At 29.9% G+C, this 13,149-nt stretch overlaps 5 protein-coding genes across 5 annotated transcripts, besides 1 other annotated feature; 3 read left to right on the top strand and 2 right to left on the bottom strand.

The window, feature by feature from the left end:
• Nucleotides 1–835: 835 nt before the first annotated feature.
• TVAGG3_0544100 (SANT/myb-like telomere repeat binding factor-like DNA-binding domain-containing protein) lies at nucleotides 836–1,678 on the bottom strand (the record flags this gene model as incomplete). Its single annotated transcript, XM_001580407.1, has 1 exon — nucleotides 1,280–1,678. One exon carries the CDS (start codon nucleotides 1,676–1,678, stop codon nucleotides 1,280–1,282), a length of 399 nt encoding a protein of 132 aa, XP_001580457.1.
• A 1,075-nt stretch (nucleotides 1,679–2,753) lies between these two features.
• TVAGG3_0544090 (ATPase activity, coupled to transmembrane movement of substances) lies at nucleotides 2,754–3,602 on the top strand (the record flags this gene model as incomplete). Its single annotated transcript, XM_001580408.1, has 1 exon — nucleotides 2,754–3,602. The coding sequence occupies one exon, from the start codon at nucleotides 2,754–2,756 to the stop codon at nucleotides 3,600–3,602; it is 849 nt and encodes a 282-aa protein (XP_001580458.1).
• A 955-nt stretch (nucleotides 3,603–4,557) lies between these two features.
• Nucleotides 4,558–4,583: a mobile genetic element.
• A 3,103-nt stretch (nucleotides 4,584–7,686) lies between these two features.
• TVAGG3_0544070 (structural constituent of ribosome) lies at nucleotides 7,687–8,090 on the top strand (the record flags this gene model as incomplete). The annotated part of the gene is made up of 1 exon (XM_001580409.2): nucleotides 7,705–8,019. The coding sequence occupies one exon, from the start codon at nucleotides 7,705–7,707 to the stop codon at nucleotides 8,017–8,019; it is 315 nt and encodes a 104-aa protein (XP_001580459.1).
• Nucleotides 8,091–9,694: 1,604 nt separating this feature from the next.
• Nucleotides 9,695–10,795, top strand: TVAGG3_0544060 (uncharacterized protein; the record flags this gene model as incomplete). The annotated part of the gene is made up of 1 exon (XM_001580410.1): nucleotides 9,695–10,795. The coding sequence occupies one exon, from the start codon at nucleotides 9,695–9,697 to the stop codon at nucleotides 10,793–10,795; it is 1,101 nt and encodes a 366-aa protein (XP_001580460.1).
• Nucleotides 10,796–11,020: 225 nt separating this feature from the next.
• Nucleotides 11,021–13,002, bottom strand: TVAGG3_0544050 (protein of unknown function (DUF3447); the record flags this gene model as incomplete). Its single annotated transcript, XM_001580411.1, has 1 exon — nucleotides 12,232–13,002. One exon carries the CDS (start codon nucleotides 13,000–13,002, stop codon nucleotides 12,232–12,234), a length of 771 nt encoding a protein of 256 aa, XP_001580461.1.
• Between the last annotated feature and the right edge of the window lie 147 nt (nucleotides 13,003–13,149).

Here is a 13,149-nt window from a genome sequence, read left to right as displayed (position 1 = left end):
CTATTATATGTTTTGAAAAAGTATCTAGAAATTTTCCTAAGATGCTCATTTGTGAGATAAAACGATATACTACCTACTAGACATTTGTGTATTGCTTCCTATATGTGGCTAGAAACTACAGAAATTGTAGTTTCAGGAATTTTGAATACATTTGGAATCCTAAGAAAGACATTGTAATATTGAGAGTCTCCTATTTCAATATACCATAATGATGAAAATATAAATTTGTGTAATCTGTCCTTAAATATGCTATCTAAACCTGGAATAGAAACTCAATTTCGTCATTAAACAAGAGAAAATTCCAAACTGTGAAAAAAAACAAATATATTCACATATGAGATAACAGTCATCTATATTAGGTTTCTCAATTCTTCATTTAAAATTCCAAAAAAGATTCAAAAATTTGAAAATCAAGAGAAGATATATGAATTCCCCATGAAAATTTGCAAAATGAAAAAATTTTGGAATAATAAACATTATTTATTTTTGATGCTTGTTCTAAAGTTTGTCTTTTTTCCATTATATGATTTGAATATTTTGGATTATTATTATATTATAATTTATTTTTATTGACATATTTCATGATATTCATATAATAACTTATCCTGGCAAGTGTGATTCATGTATTGAGAATATGGCAAAAGCTTTAGGTGATATTTTAATCATTTTTAACTAAAATTCATGTATTCAATAAAAGCGTATGAATCTCTTCATCTATTTCAATCATTTTGAAACACATACATCAATCAAGCTTATCTTCAGAAAAATAAAAAAAAATACAAAAAAAATTTAACTGTTTTATTCAACTAGTATCAAAATACATAAGTATATCTGAATCAACAGCAAAAGGATAACGCTCTTTCTTATGATCAATTATTTAGTTAAAATCTGTGATCATATGAATGAGAAAGAGATTGCTACACATTAATAGGAAGTATGTATTGATAAGTAGCACGGAAACTATATTAATGTACAGTAATATTTGAACAAATTAGATTTTTTCGAAAAACTTATACGAGAATGTATTTGAATTGATGGCATGATTTATAAACTATTCGAATAAATGAAACTTTAAACGATAAAGTTGATTTTGATGGAATCTTTAGAACTAAACGAAAATCAAGGAGCTACTTGATTGTGTTATAACTGTATAGAGAATCAATTGTGTGGATTTGATCAAATTTGCTAATTTGAATCAGGTGAAAAAAAAATTTCATTAATAATTTATTAAAAAGACTTGTATTTTTCTATGAATGCATAAGATATTAAAATGTGATTATTAATCAATGCCTTTCGCCATTTCATTGATATCCAATCTTTTATATTTTGATTTTCTGATGAGAGAATACCATTTGTTGGCTAGATCATCACGAGTTCGTTGGTTTTCATTAAAAATTTCGCGAAAAGTTTTACGTATTGAACCCCAATTTCCAATACCATATATATTTATGCCTTGTATTAGTGATTCTAATTCGAGAGAAGTCCAAGGATTATTTGATGATTGTGAAACTTCTAAGTCTCCTTTGATGAGTTTAGATGTTTGATTGATTCCTTGATTTTTTTCCGAATTTAGCTTGATAAAAAGAGAATATGCAGATAATATTTCGTTGTATTTAAGAAATTGTGGTTCTAAGCTCTGAGCGAAATAAAAAGTTTCAAGTTCTGATTTTTCGCTCATTTGTCACTTTTACTTTAATTTTCCCTATCAAACTTTGAGACTGAATGTCAAAAGCTTTTCCTACATTCTCTGACCTGAAAAGAGTCAGGGACTACAAGTTTCCTACCTTATGGCATAATTCCTCCATTTGTCAGCTTATATCGGCGCGCAGCGAAGCACTTTTTTCGCCGTCTTTAATTAAATCAAATTAGCTAACTAAATTTCATATTTTCGTGACTTATTTTTGACCATTTTCGGTTGCAATTTTGAATCGTTTTTAAACTAATATCATACATCAATTTTAGTTATATTGAACTGTGAATTAATCCATTTAAATCGCCGAAAATTCAATGATCAAATAATTTCATAAATAAATCATGCTCAAAATTCGATTTTAAGCGGTTACTTTTATTCCTTATCAGCAATATATATAATAATCTCATAAATCACATCGAAAAACTGGACTGCTTGTTGCATCACATAAAAATTTAAGACCTATATTGATGCAAAAAAAGGGAAATAATCATTCATTTCTAATGTTTTCAAATTTGCAAAATCGCACATATGAAAATGTTGCAAATTAGGAAATTCAATATTTTAAGGGTGCCCAGGCGACGATATGTAAACTACTCAAAATTAACTCTAATCATGTTGCAACGTGTGGAATGGAAAGTTTTCAACAAAGGTCCAGGTACAGTACGCATAGATGGTTCTATTAAAAATAACATTTTCATTGATAAATTTTGTTCATTTGAAAGTAAAACTCCAACAGATGATGATTTTACTTATTTCAGGGGCATCAACAGCACAATCCTCCAAGGATCAATTTTTCTAATGGTAAAATGGTAGAAATTTTTATCTCCACCTCCAAGTGGAGGGGAGCTGCCTATTTGGAGCTAAAGGAGGGCAGCGTGTTGTAACTCGGAATTTCTATTCTTTAAACTGGAAATGATTGTTACAAACATCAAAAGTTAATGCAGAAGTAAGTGAATTTGTCAGAGTAAAAGGACTAAAGAAAGTGTTTAAAGCACAAGGAGAAGAAGTCACTGCACTTGATAATGTTGACTTTTACATCAATCACGGGGAAGTCATTGTAATGATTGGTCCAAATGGTGCTGGCAAATCAACACTTATTAATATTTTAGCAGGAGCTATTGAACCTGATGAAGGAAAGATTAATATTCTTGGAGGAAATGAGGCGGACAGATTTAAAGAAATGCAGCATTATTTGGGCGTTTGTTTCCAAGGAAATGCTATTATTAATTTATTGAGTGTTCGCGAGCATTTGTATTTGTTTGGAGCATTTAGAGGAGTTCCAAGAGATCAGATCGACCAAGCTGTCGAATTCTTTGGTTCTCAGCTCCAATTAACACATATGATGGATAACAGAGCAGGAGATGTATCTGGTGGACAAAAGAGAAAACTTTGCATCGCTATGTCATTATTAAGAAATCCTCCTTTAGTTATTATGAATGAACCAACAGCAGGTGTCGATGTACAGGCGAGACAATTGATTTGGAAGATGATTGCTTCTCTTAAGGATACAACTTCCATTGTTACATCACATGCTTTGGAAGAAGCAGAAGCTGTTTCTTCAAAATTGTTTATTGCATCAAGTGGACAATTGAAGTTCTGTGGAACATCAACTGAATTAAGACATGAACACAAATGTGGTCATGTTTTGGGAGTTGTACCAAATGATGGCGTTGATTGCAAGGAAATCGCTGAATTCGTTAAGTCAATAATTCCAGAAGCAGTTGTTAGTGAAGAAAGAGATGATATTTTGACTTTCCCTGTTTGTGATGAAATTCCAAAGTTACTCCACGCTTTGAATGATAAAAAAGATCAAATTGGTCTGAAGACATATTCTTTGTCTGTGGAACAACTTGAAGATATGCAACTTAAGTTAATCCAGGCAGATGAAGCTAAAGTTCAAACTCATTAATTATATCTTATATACATTGTGTTATATTGATAATTTCCTATATTTATAAATAAAATCTTATCATTATATTTTTTTTCACATATGCAACTGTTGCTATTCTTTATTAATGGATTTGATTTTTAATAATGGTCAACTCCAAAAAATTTCAAATATGCAAAAAACGCGGAAATTCAATTTTAAATAATCGTTTTTGCGCATTTTTTGCACCCCGTGAAAAACCTTTATATATATATAGTTTAGTTTAGAATTACCGCTTACAGACATCCTCTATTGATATATTATGCATCAATGAAGACTTGCCTGATAAAATACATAGAGTGAATAGATGCTTATAATTTCAACCTGTGAGAAGATGTCAGAAAATTGTATCTGCGCCGTTAATTTTAATTCGTGATCTACATCGACCTTAAAATTGTTGAGCTGAAATTTTCAAGTTGATGTAATTCCTATTTTGTGATGTCAACGGTTGAATAAAACTTTTAAAAATATTTTTCATAAAATTGTATTATAAAGATGATGTATTAAAAGGGTTTGTGAATGAAAAAATCAATGTCGATGCAAAAAGAATAAATTTATAACTTTTTACTTATTAAAAAAAAGATACAAAATATTTTCCAAAAAAGAAATGTCTGCATGAAATTAATGAGCATATTTTATTTTCTTTGATTCGGACATACAATATTATTATATCTCCTTCACATGGACTTATATACCTCCTACGTTTATCAAGTAATTGTACCTTTTTATCTTCCTTCCGAGTTCTTAGCTTAATCCTCAAAGTTTTTCTACCAATTTTTTTGACACTCTTTATCAACTGAAGTTGATTTTACAGTAATATAAACCAAATTTTTGTATTTCAATTTAACATTCATATGAGCATGTTATTCAATGTCATAATATTATATGAGATCTGCAAATAATCCCAGTTTCAAAGCCCATTTGTCAAAAAAATTGAGAGCATGTCAAAAAGTGGTAAGTGCAACTGTAAAATTAAAATTTTTATCAATTTTACCAATATTTGTAATCTCTTTCAAATAGCATTACTAAATTTTGTTTCAATACAGAATTGCGCACTAGAAAAATAATTATATGAATTTTGAAGCACCATGTTCTACTAAGAATTTGATAATTTGTTGAAATTGATAATTTGTTGAATTCAATTTGCTTGCAATACTAAGAGGGGAATTAATACTATTGAGAGAATGTAATAAAACAAAGATACATGTGAAAAGAAAGGAAATTATATAAAACAATGATAAATATAAGAAGAAAGGGAATTATATAAAACTATGATAGATATATAAAGAAAGAGAATTTCATGAAACAATGATAAATATGAAAAGAAAGAGAATTGTATAAAACAATGATAAATATAAGAAGAAAGTGGATTGATTAAAACTATGATATATATATAAAGAAAGAGAATTCCATGTAACAAATATAAATATGAAAAGAAAGAGAATTTTATAAAACAAAGATACATGTGAAAAGAAAGAGAATTTTATAAAACAAAGATACATGTGAAAAGAAAGGAAATTATATAAAAACATGATAAATATGAAAAGAAAGAGAATTTTATGAAACAATGATAAATATATAAAGAAAGAGAATTTCATGAAGCAATGATAAATATGAAAAGAAAGAGAATTTTATAAAGCAATGATAAATATGATAAGAAATAGAATAAGTTTCATGTTAACATCTGCACCATGCTCAACTAAGAATTTAACAATATCTATTGATTTGACTTCGATTGCAATACTAAGAGGGCACTGATTAATATCGAGAGAATTTCATAAAGCAATGAAAAATATGAAAAGAAAGAAAATGTAATAAAATAATGATTAATATGAAAATAAAGAGAATATAAAGTTTGTTAATATCTTCTCTATTAGTAAGTAAATAAGATGCAACATCATAATTTCCGAAATACATGCTTTCGGCTATTGAATTAGGAGTTTGTCCAAAATTTGATTTAAGATACTCAGCAATTTCATAGTTTCGATATTTCAATGCTGTATTAATCATATTATCGAATGTTTTACCATCTTCAATCATTTGCATAAAAATCTCTTTATTTCCGCCTTGAAGAGCATATTCTTCGGAGTTAGATGTGTATTTACCTCCTACGTTTTTCAAGTAATTGAAACACAGTTCTGATCCATATTTAATTGCACAATTAAGTGGTGTGATATCATTAATTCTTTGATTGATATCAAGATTTGGAAATTTACTTTTCAGATCATCAATTTTATCCGATTCAATATAGTATAAAGGAGATTTTGTTGAATATAAATTCAGAATTTCCTCTTCTTTCATTTTCGGTTTGAAGTTTTCAAATCTGAAACCTTTATAATATAAAATTGTTGTCAATTTTTCATTTTCTGGTTTGATCAAGCATGAGAATTCGTTTAATATCTGTTTGTAAAGTTCCGTAAATAATTTAAGATCTTTAACACGAATTTGCGAAAAAATATCAACCAGATGAATTGCCATTTGGATAGATATTTTGTTATTTGTAATGAATTCTATAATTTGTGAAGATATTTGTAAAATATTATTGGAATTGACACCCCAAATAATTATAGAAGCTTGATTAGGGTATTCAAATTCTTTAATTGGTTTAATGTCACCAAAGTCACATCCATTTTCATTTTTTGATTGTTCTGAACTTGACATGAATTATAAAAATTAACGTTGTGACACTTTTCGAATAATATGGTATCATTTTTATTTAATAAATAAATACTTAATAACCAACAGTTTAAGATTTTATCTATTTCAAGTATCTACAATAATCCAAAGTAGTAAAAAATTCATATTATTCTTATTTTTTGACATATTTGCCAGCGATTTGAATAGTGCCGATCATGTTTTGATAGCATTCCTTGGTCAAAAATAATTTCTTGGACCTTTTTATATACGGTATCAAATATCAGATAATCTAATCCTGAACAGCGGATTTAAATTTTCTGATAATATTTATCTACTTACTAATCTTATGTTATATATTAAATAAAATTATTCTCATAGAATATTCTGAAAACTTTCTCTCAATTTAAAAGTGAACTTACGCCTTTTGTCACGCAGTTTAGTCAATGCTAAAAAAGCCTATCCCACAGTACATTTTCGAATGTAATGTAGGAAAGTTCGAGACTAATCTTGCTCTATATAATAGTGGAGCTGCAGAATAGAGCTTCATTCATTCAATGCTTACATAGTGAAGATGCACCCATTTTGCAAGAGATGCAATAACCTTGTCAACAAATAAAAAATTTTGATCTTCATATTATATCAAAATAATCTTTTCGAAAACAAGAAATAAAGAAGCATAAACATGGCTATCAATTTATCCATCATAGGAGAGCATTTCACACATACAATTTCGCTTGTATACCTTAGATTGAATAAAAGTTAGTTTGTTTACTTTTATTTTATGCTTTTTAAAAGTTACTAAGTTAGTTTTTATATAGTATGCTAGTTAAAGCCTCAATACAAAATCAATTAAAAATGAAACTTTATCTTTGGCTTGAACACATCTATTTTATGAACCAGCATCATGCCATATTTATTATTGATTATCAAAACTGTAAACACATAACTAATAAATTGATATCAAATTAATTCGCGTATTTGGCCCTCGAATCGATGAAGCAGATGGAGCTGAAGTGGGGACATCATTTCCAGTTTAAAGAATAGAAATTCCGAGTTACAACACGCTGCCCTCCTTTAGCTCCAAATAGGCAGCTCCCCTCCACTTGGAGGTGGAGATAAAAATTTCTACCATTTTACCATTAGAAAAATTGATCCTTGGAGGATTGTGCTGTTGATGCCCCTGAAATAAGTAAAATCATCATCTGTTGGAGTTTTACTTTCAAATGAACAAAATTTATCAATAAAAATGTTATTTTTATTAGAACCATCTATGCGTGACTTATCGTCTCCCGCGCACCCTTAAAAATAATTTAAAAAAAAATATTCTTTGAAATCGCTCCAAAACACAAAATTTTGATTTTAAAGGTGAGTGCACATATATTTATTATTTAAAAAACAATGTATTCGAAAAAATGATCGGCGGTTTGGTCGGCCTTTTCGAAGAAAGATGGTCCATCATCCAAAGACCAAGAAATTCTTCTGCAAGTTCTGCAAGAAGCACACAATGTGCAAGGTTTCCCAGGCTTCCCGTGGTGAAGAACGCCACTCCGCCCTCGGTCGTCGCCGCTACGATCGTAAGCAGAAAGGTTTCGGTGGCCGTGTTAAACCAATTCTCCGTCGTTCCAAGAAGACATCCAAGAAGATTTCTCTTCGTTTCACATGCCAGTCATGCAAGAAGGCTACAATGTATTGCCTTGGTCGTCTAAGAAAGTTCGAGTGGACAGTTGAAAAGAAGAAGAAGCATGCTGAGCCAACATGGTAAAATACAGTTTAATACGAATGGTAATCTCTATAATCATCAATTTTTTTTTTCTAGATATTTTTACAAAAAAAAATTCAAATATCAATTCCCTATAATCCACAAGAATCAAAACATTTTGATTCCATAAGATTTTGTAAAATACGTTTTTGAGGGTTTTGATATTGCTAAGTCATAGTTTGAGTAACTCAAATCAAATGACATATGAGTATTTCTTGCTTTTTATGTTAGGGGCTATGTGTTTTTTTTTGGATTTATTTTGATATATTTTTTTATACGATATCTTTTTGAAGATCCAACTTATGCATTGCGAATATTTGCTTCAATTTCAACTTACCCTCTATGCATATGAGAATTCATTTCATAAATAAATTTTATTAAAGAAAAAATTGTTGGACTTTGCAAAATAACTTGATCACGAAAGAGGTAATCAATAGCTAGTCCAATATTGTATCTGCTAACTTAGCACTTGATCATTCATAAAGAGAATGTATGCTGGTTTTCACAGAAATTGTCACTTTTACATATATAAACTAGAAGCTGTTCAGAAGTACATCAAGAGGAACACACAAGACAACTTCCGTTAATATTACTTCCTGAAGTCATAAGGACTTGGAAGAAAAGCAATAACTTTTGTCAGAATTCTTCTAATTCAATATTTAGCTTTGATTCAGAGAATGAATAAGCTCAAAAAGAAATTTGTTTACATAATAATGAACTTCGATGACCAATTTTTTCAAAATATATGAAATTTTTTCGATAATTTTCAGATATATCTTTTTATTACTCAAATAATAGAATATTTTCCTACATTTCGTCAATACATATGGAAACGAAAACCATATATTCCTTTCTGCAGCTCCAAATCTTCTCAACTTAATTCAAATTTGAAATATACAGAATTATTGTTTTAGTTTGTTGATGTAGATATGCATGCAATAGAATTGCTTCACAAGTGAGTCTCTAGGCTCGTAATGACTAATTAATGAAAAAATTCATTGAAAAATATTGAAAATTCATTGTTTTGAAACTATCAGCAATATTTGTTTATCTTCAAGCAAAAAACTATGATTTTTCAGCCTTCCCTATGAATTGGATGAATATATCAATCTTTCCTCCTGTTTTGATGAATTTTTGAATTACTGCCAATTAGAAAGAAATATATTGAAATTCGGAGGAAAGGAAAGTATTCACACTTAATATTTAGCTGTTTTGTTTGTTAGAAAAGCATTTCTATATAAAATCATATCCATTATGATATACACCCTATTTGATATTCATTCTGATTGTCGTTTTTTATTTTGCATTCGTATTATGAGTGACTATTATATAAAAGTATTTTGTTGAAAATTTTTCAAGATCTGATTTTAACTGCCTTGACACTTTTAGGCGGATCCGAAGTAAATTGTAACCATGTCCTCTTTAAAAAATTGAGAGCTTTTCAATTATATTCATAATATTTCGCCATATGCTCCAAATACTGTTGTTAATCATTAACAAATGAATTTCTAAATTTTAAAAAATGTCAAATTACAACATCTCATATTGAATTTTTTGACTTTATTCTCAAATTAATTTTTAATAAATTCTTCATTTTTTCAAGATGGCTGAGGTTGTCCCAATCTAACTTCTACTCTTAAAGATTTGGGGTATCATCCTTGGTAGCGAAATAGGTTTAATGCTAATACTATTCCTTATTTTCCCTCATCGATTTCTCAAACTCAATTGTTGTCATAATTGCGTTTCAAAATTATATAATAGGTTCCTTTGCAACCGAATACCATTTAAAAATCAGAGAGAATATCTTTACAAAAATTATTGTGGAATCCTTGGCTGCGTATGGGGATGTGGTTTAATTCCTGGATGTTGCCAATGTCTTTGCGATGAAAATCGCTGCAATGAGGGAAACTGGTTCATGCATTATTTAACAGCAATTTCTTCGAAAATTTGTTGCTGCTGCAAGAAACAGGAGTACAAGCGCAAAGATGAAATAATAGAAGCAACAAAATGCGATGTTTGCTGTTACAATTGTTTATGTTGCACAAATGACAAATTTTATTGCTGCTGCAATGAAAGTTATGGTGTACCAGTTAGAGAATATGGATGTTGCTCTGCACCAATAACAAGGAGTTGTAGCACCTGTAAAAAGGCCGAATCCTGCTGTCTTGGTTGCTGTTGCTCAACTGGAGTTGCAGAGAGCTACCATTGCGATCATCATCACGGTAAATTAAATTCACATTCAACTCATCATTTCAAATATAATGATAGTTCAACAGCAGTTTTGTGCCCAATATGCTGTAATCCTGAAACCAAAAGCTGTTGTGCTGGAGAAGGCTGTGTATGCGATTGCACTATTTGTGAATGCCTTTTCGATGATGTAGGAGGAATGGGTTATTCAGATGATGATGACGATGCAGCCGAAGGTGCAGTAATATGCCTTTTAATTATACTAGCAATTTTGCTTGCTCTTTCTATTTTTATCGTTGCTTTTCACATCTTACATATAATTACAGCAGATTCACCAGATCAAGTTAAATTTGAAAATAATTGTTGTTGTTCTGAAAAAGAATTCAATGAAGCACCTGGCTGGATAAAAGTAGGTGATGATGATTACAGCTCATCTGATAATGAAGATAAAGAAGGGGAAGCAGTAAATGATATTGAAAATCCTGGTCCACAAACCCAACTACAATATACATATCCTGCGCAACCTTCTCCTTTTGATCCTTCTCAAACTGATTTTCCTAATCCTTATTATCCTTCACAACCTTCTCCTTAGGAACCTTCTCAAACTCAATATGTTTCTCCTCCACACCCTTACTATAAGGGATCTGTAGAAGAATACAGAGAAAATCAAACAAAAACAAATGATAATCACGAAACAACTCAAACTCAAGAAGAAAAAGAAGAACACACTTCTCAAGATGATACTAAAATCAACGAAGAAGTTGATACCAAAGAAGAAATTGCAGAAGATTCCGAAGATGCAAAATCAAATGAAAACGAAATCTAATTTAATACTATTTCATATGTTTTTTACTTGATTGTGGATTTGAAAAACACATCACATCTAATAAACTCATGTGCAAAAAATGGACAAAAACGATTGTTTTACTATCAATCCAAAAATCTTCTTTGAAAATACCAGAAAACTAAAGAATATCTTATGTAAGAACATTATTTTTCCGCACCATGTGAAATGAGAACTTCTGCAATTTCTTTTCTGTTATTTTCTGTTGCAATATGAAGTGCGGTTTTTCCATCTTCATCTTTTTCATTGATATTTGCACCATGTGAAACGAGAACTTTTGCCGTTTCTTTACTATAATTTTCTGCTGCAATATGAAGCGCGGTTTTTCCATTTTCATCTTTTTCATTGATATTTGCACCATGTGAAACGAGAACTTCTGCGATTTCTTTTCTGTTATTTTCTGTTGCAATATGAAGTGCGGTTTTTCCATTTTCATCTTTTTCATTGATATTTGCACCATGTGAAACGAGAAATTCTGCAGTTTCTTTTCTATGATTCCAGGCTGCGATATGAAGTGCGGTTTTTCCATTATTAGTTTTTTCATTGATATTCGCACCATGTGAAATGAGAACTTTTGCAATTTCTTTACTATTATTTTCTGCTGCAATATGAAGCGCGGTTTTTCCATTTTTATCTTTTTCATTGATATTCGCACCATGTGAAATGAGAACTTCTGCAATTTCTTCACTATTATTTTCTGTTGCAATATGAAGTGCGGTTTTTCCATCTTCATCCTTTTCATTGATATTTGCACCATGTGAAACGAGAAATTCTGCAGTTTCTTTTCCAAATTTCCGAGCTGTAATATGAAGTGCAGTTTCTCCATTATTAGTTTTTTCATTGATATTAGCACCATGTGAAAGAAGAACTTCTGCGGTTTCTTTGCTATTTTTTTCTGCTGCAATATGAAGTGCGGTTTCTCCAAATTTATCTTTTTCATTGATATTCGCATCATGTGAAATAAGAACTTCTGCAGTTTCTTTTCTATTATTTTCTGCTGCAATATGAAGTGCAGTTTTTCCATCTTCATCTTTTACATTGATGTTCGTACCATGTGAAAGGAGGTATTCCAAAAAGGATGGTGCATCAAATATCGCTGAATAAACGAAACGTTTGTTTGTATCATTAGTTTGATCGAAATAAACTAAAAAGGATTCAAAATTATGATATTGTCCGCAATGATTTCATTTGATCTCTAAATTGTATTCATTCATCAAGAATGTAACAAAATCAATGTTGTGTGAAATAATTGCATATTCCATGCAATATTCATCTGGTTTCTTATATTTCAAACATTCACTCATGATCTCTTGATTTCCACCTAAAAATGATAGTCGTAAACATTTTTGAGTTATAGATGAGTCAAATTTCGTTCTTAATAACTTGAAACAATCAACTGCTCCATAGTAACAACATAATTCAAGTAATGAATATTCATTGTAAGAGTCTGGATATAATAGGCTTTTAAGACATTGGTCTTTATTAAATCCTTTTCGTTCAGTGAATGAGATGAATGTTTCTAGGTCATTATTCATAATAGCTTTGTAAATTGTGTCTTCTGTAAGAAAATCTGTGTTTTCAGATTTAATTTCGTTGAAATCAGCAGATTTGTCTAATTGAATTCCATATTCTTTATAAAACAGGAAGTTTGATATAGCTGCAACACTGCTGACCTCTGTGATATGGTAATCATCAGATATGAGTTTGGCAAGATATAAATATGACTTTGTATAGCGATTATTATATGGAATGATATCTAAAATGTCTTTAATAGCATTTGTTGGAAGATATTTCTTTGAATCAATTAATTCTGTTTTGATCATTTTGTAAATTGACTTTATTTCTTCTTCATTTTGGGTTTTTAGCTGATACAATGCAAGATATGAATCGATATAGTATTTGCAGATACTTCGCAGTTTGTTGTATTTGCTTGGATCAACGTCTTGCTCGGACATTTATAATTTTTAAAAAGGACACATTTACGTTTTACCATATGAATTACCCCTTAAATTCATTAGAAGAAAAAAAAATACTCAGATATATATGTAGAAAACATTGACCATAACGATTTCGGATATAATTTATGAATTTTGATTAAGTCC

This window comes from Trichomonas vaginalis, chromosome II (assembly GCF_026262505.1).
Source record: "Trichomonas vaginalis G3 chromosome II, whole genome shotgun sequence".
Taxonomy (NCBI): Eukaryota; Parabasalia; order Trichomonadida; family Trichomonadidae; genus Trichomonas; species Trichomonas vaginalis.
The sequence above is the reverse complement of the archived record's forward strand: the minus strand, read 5'-3'. Positions and strand labels throughout refer to the sequence as shown.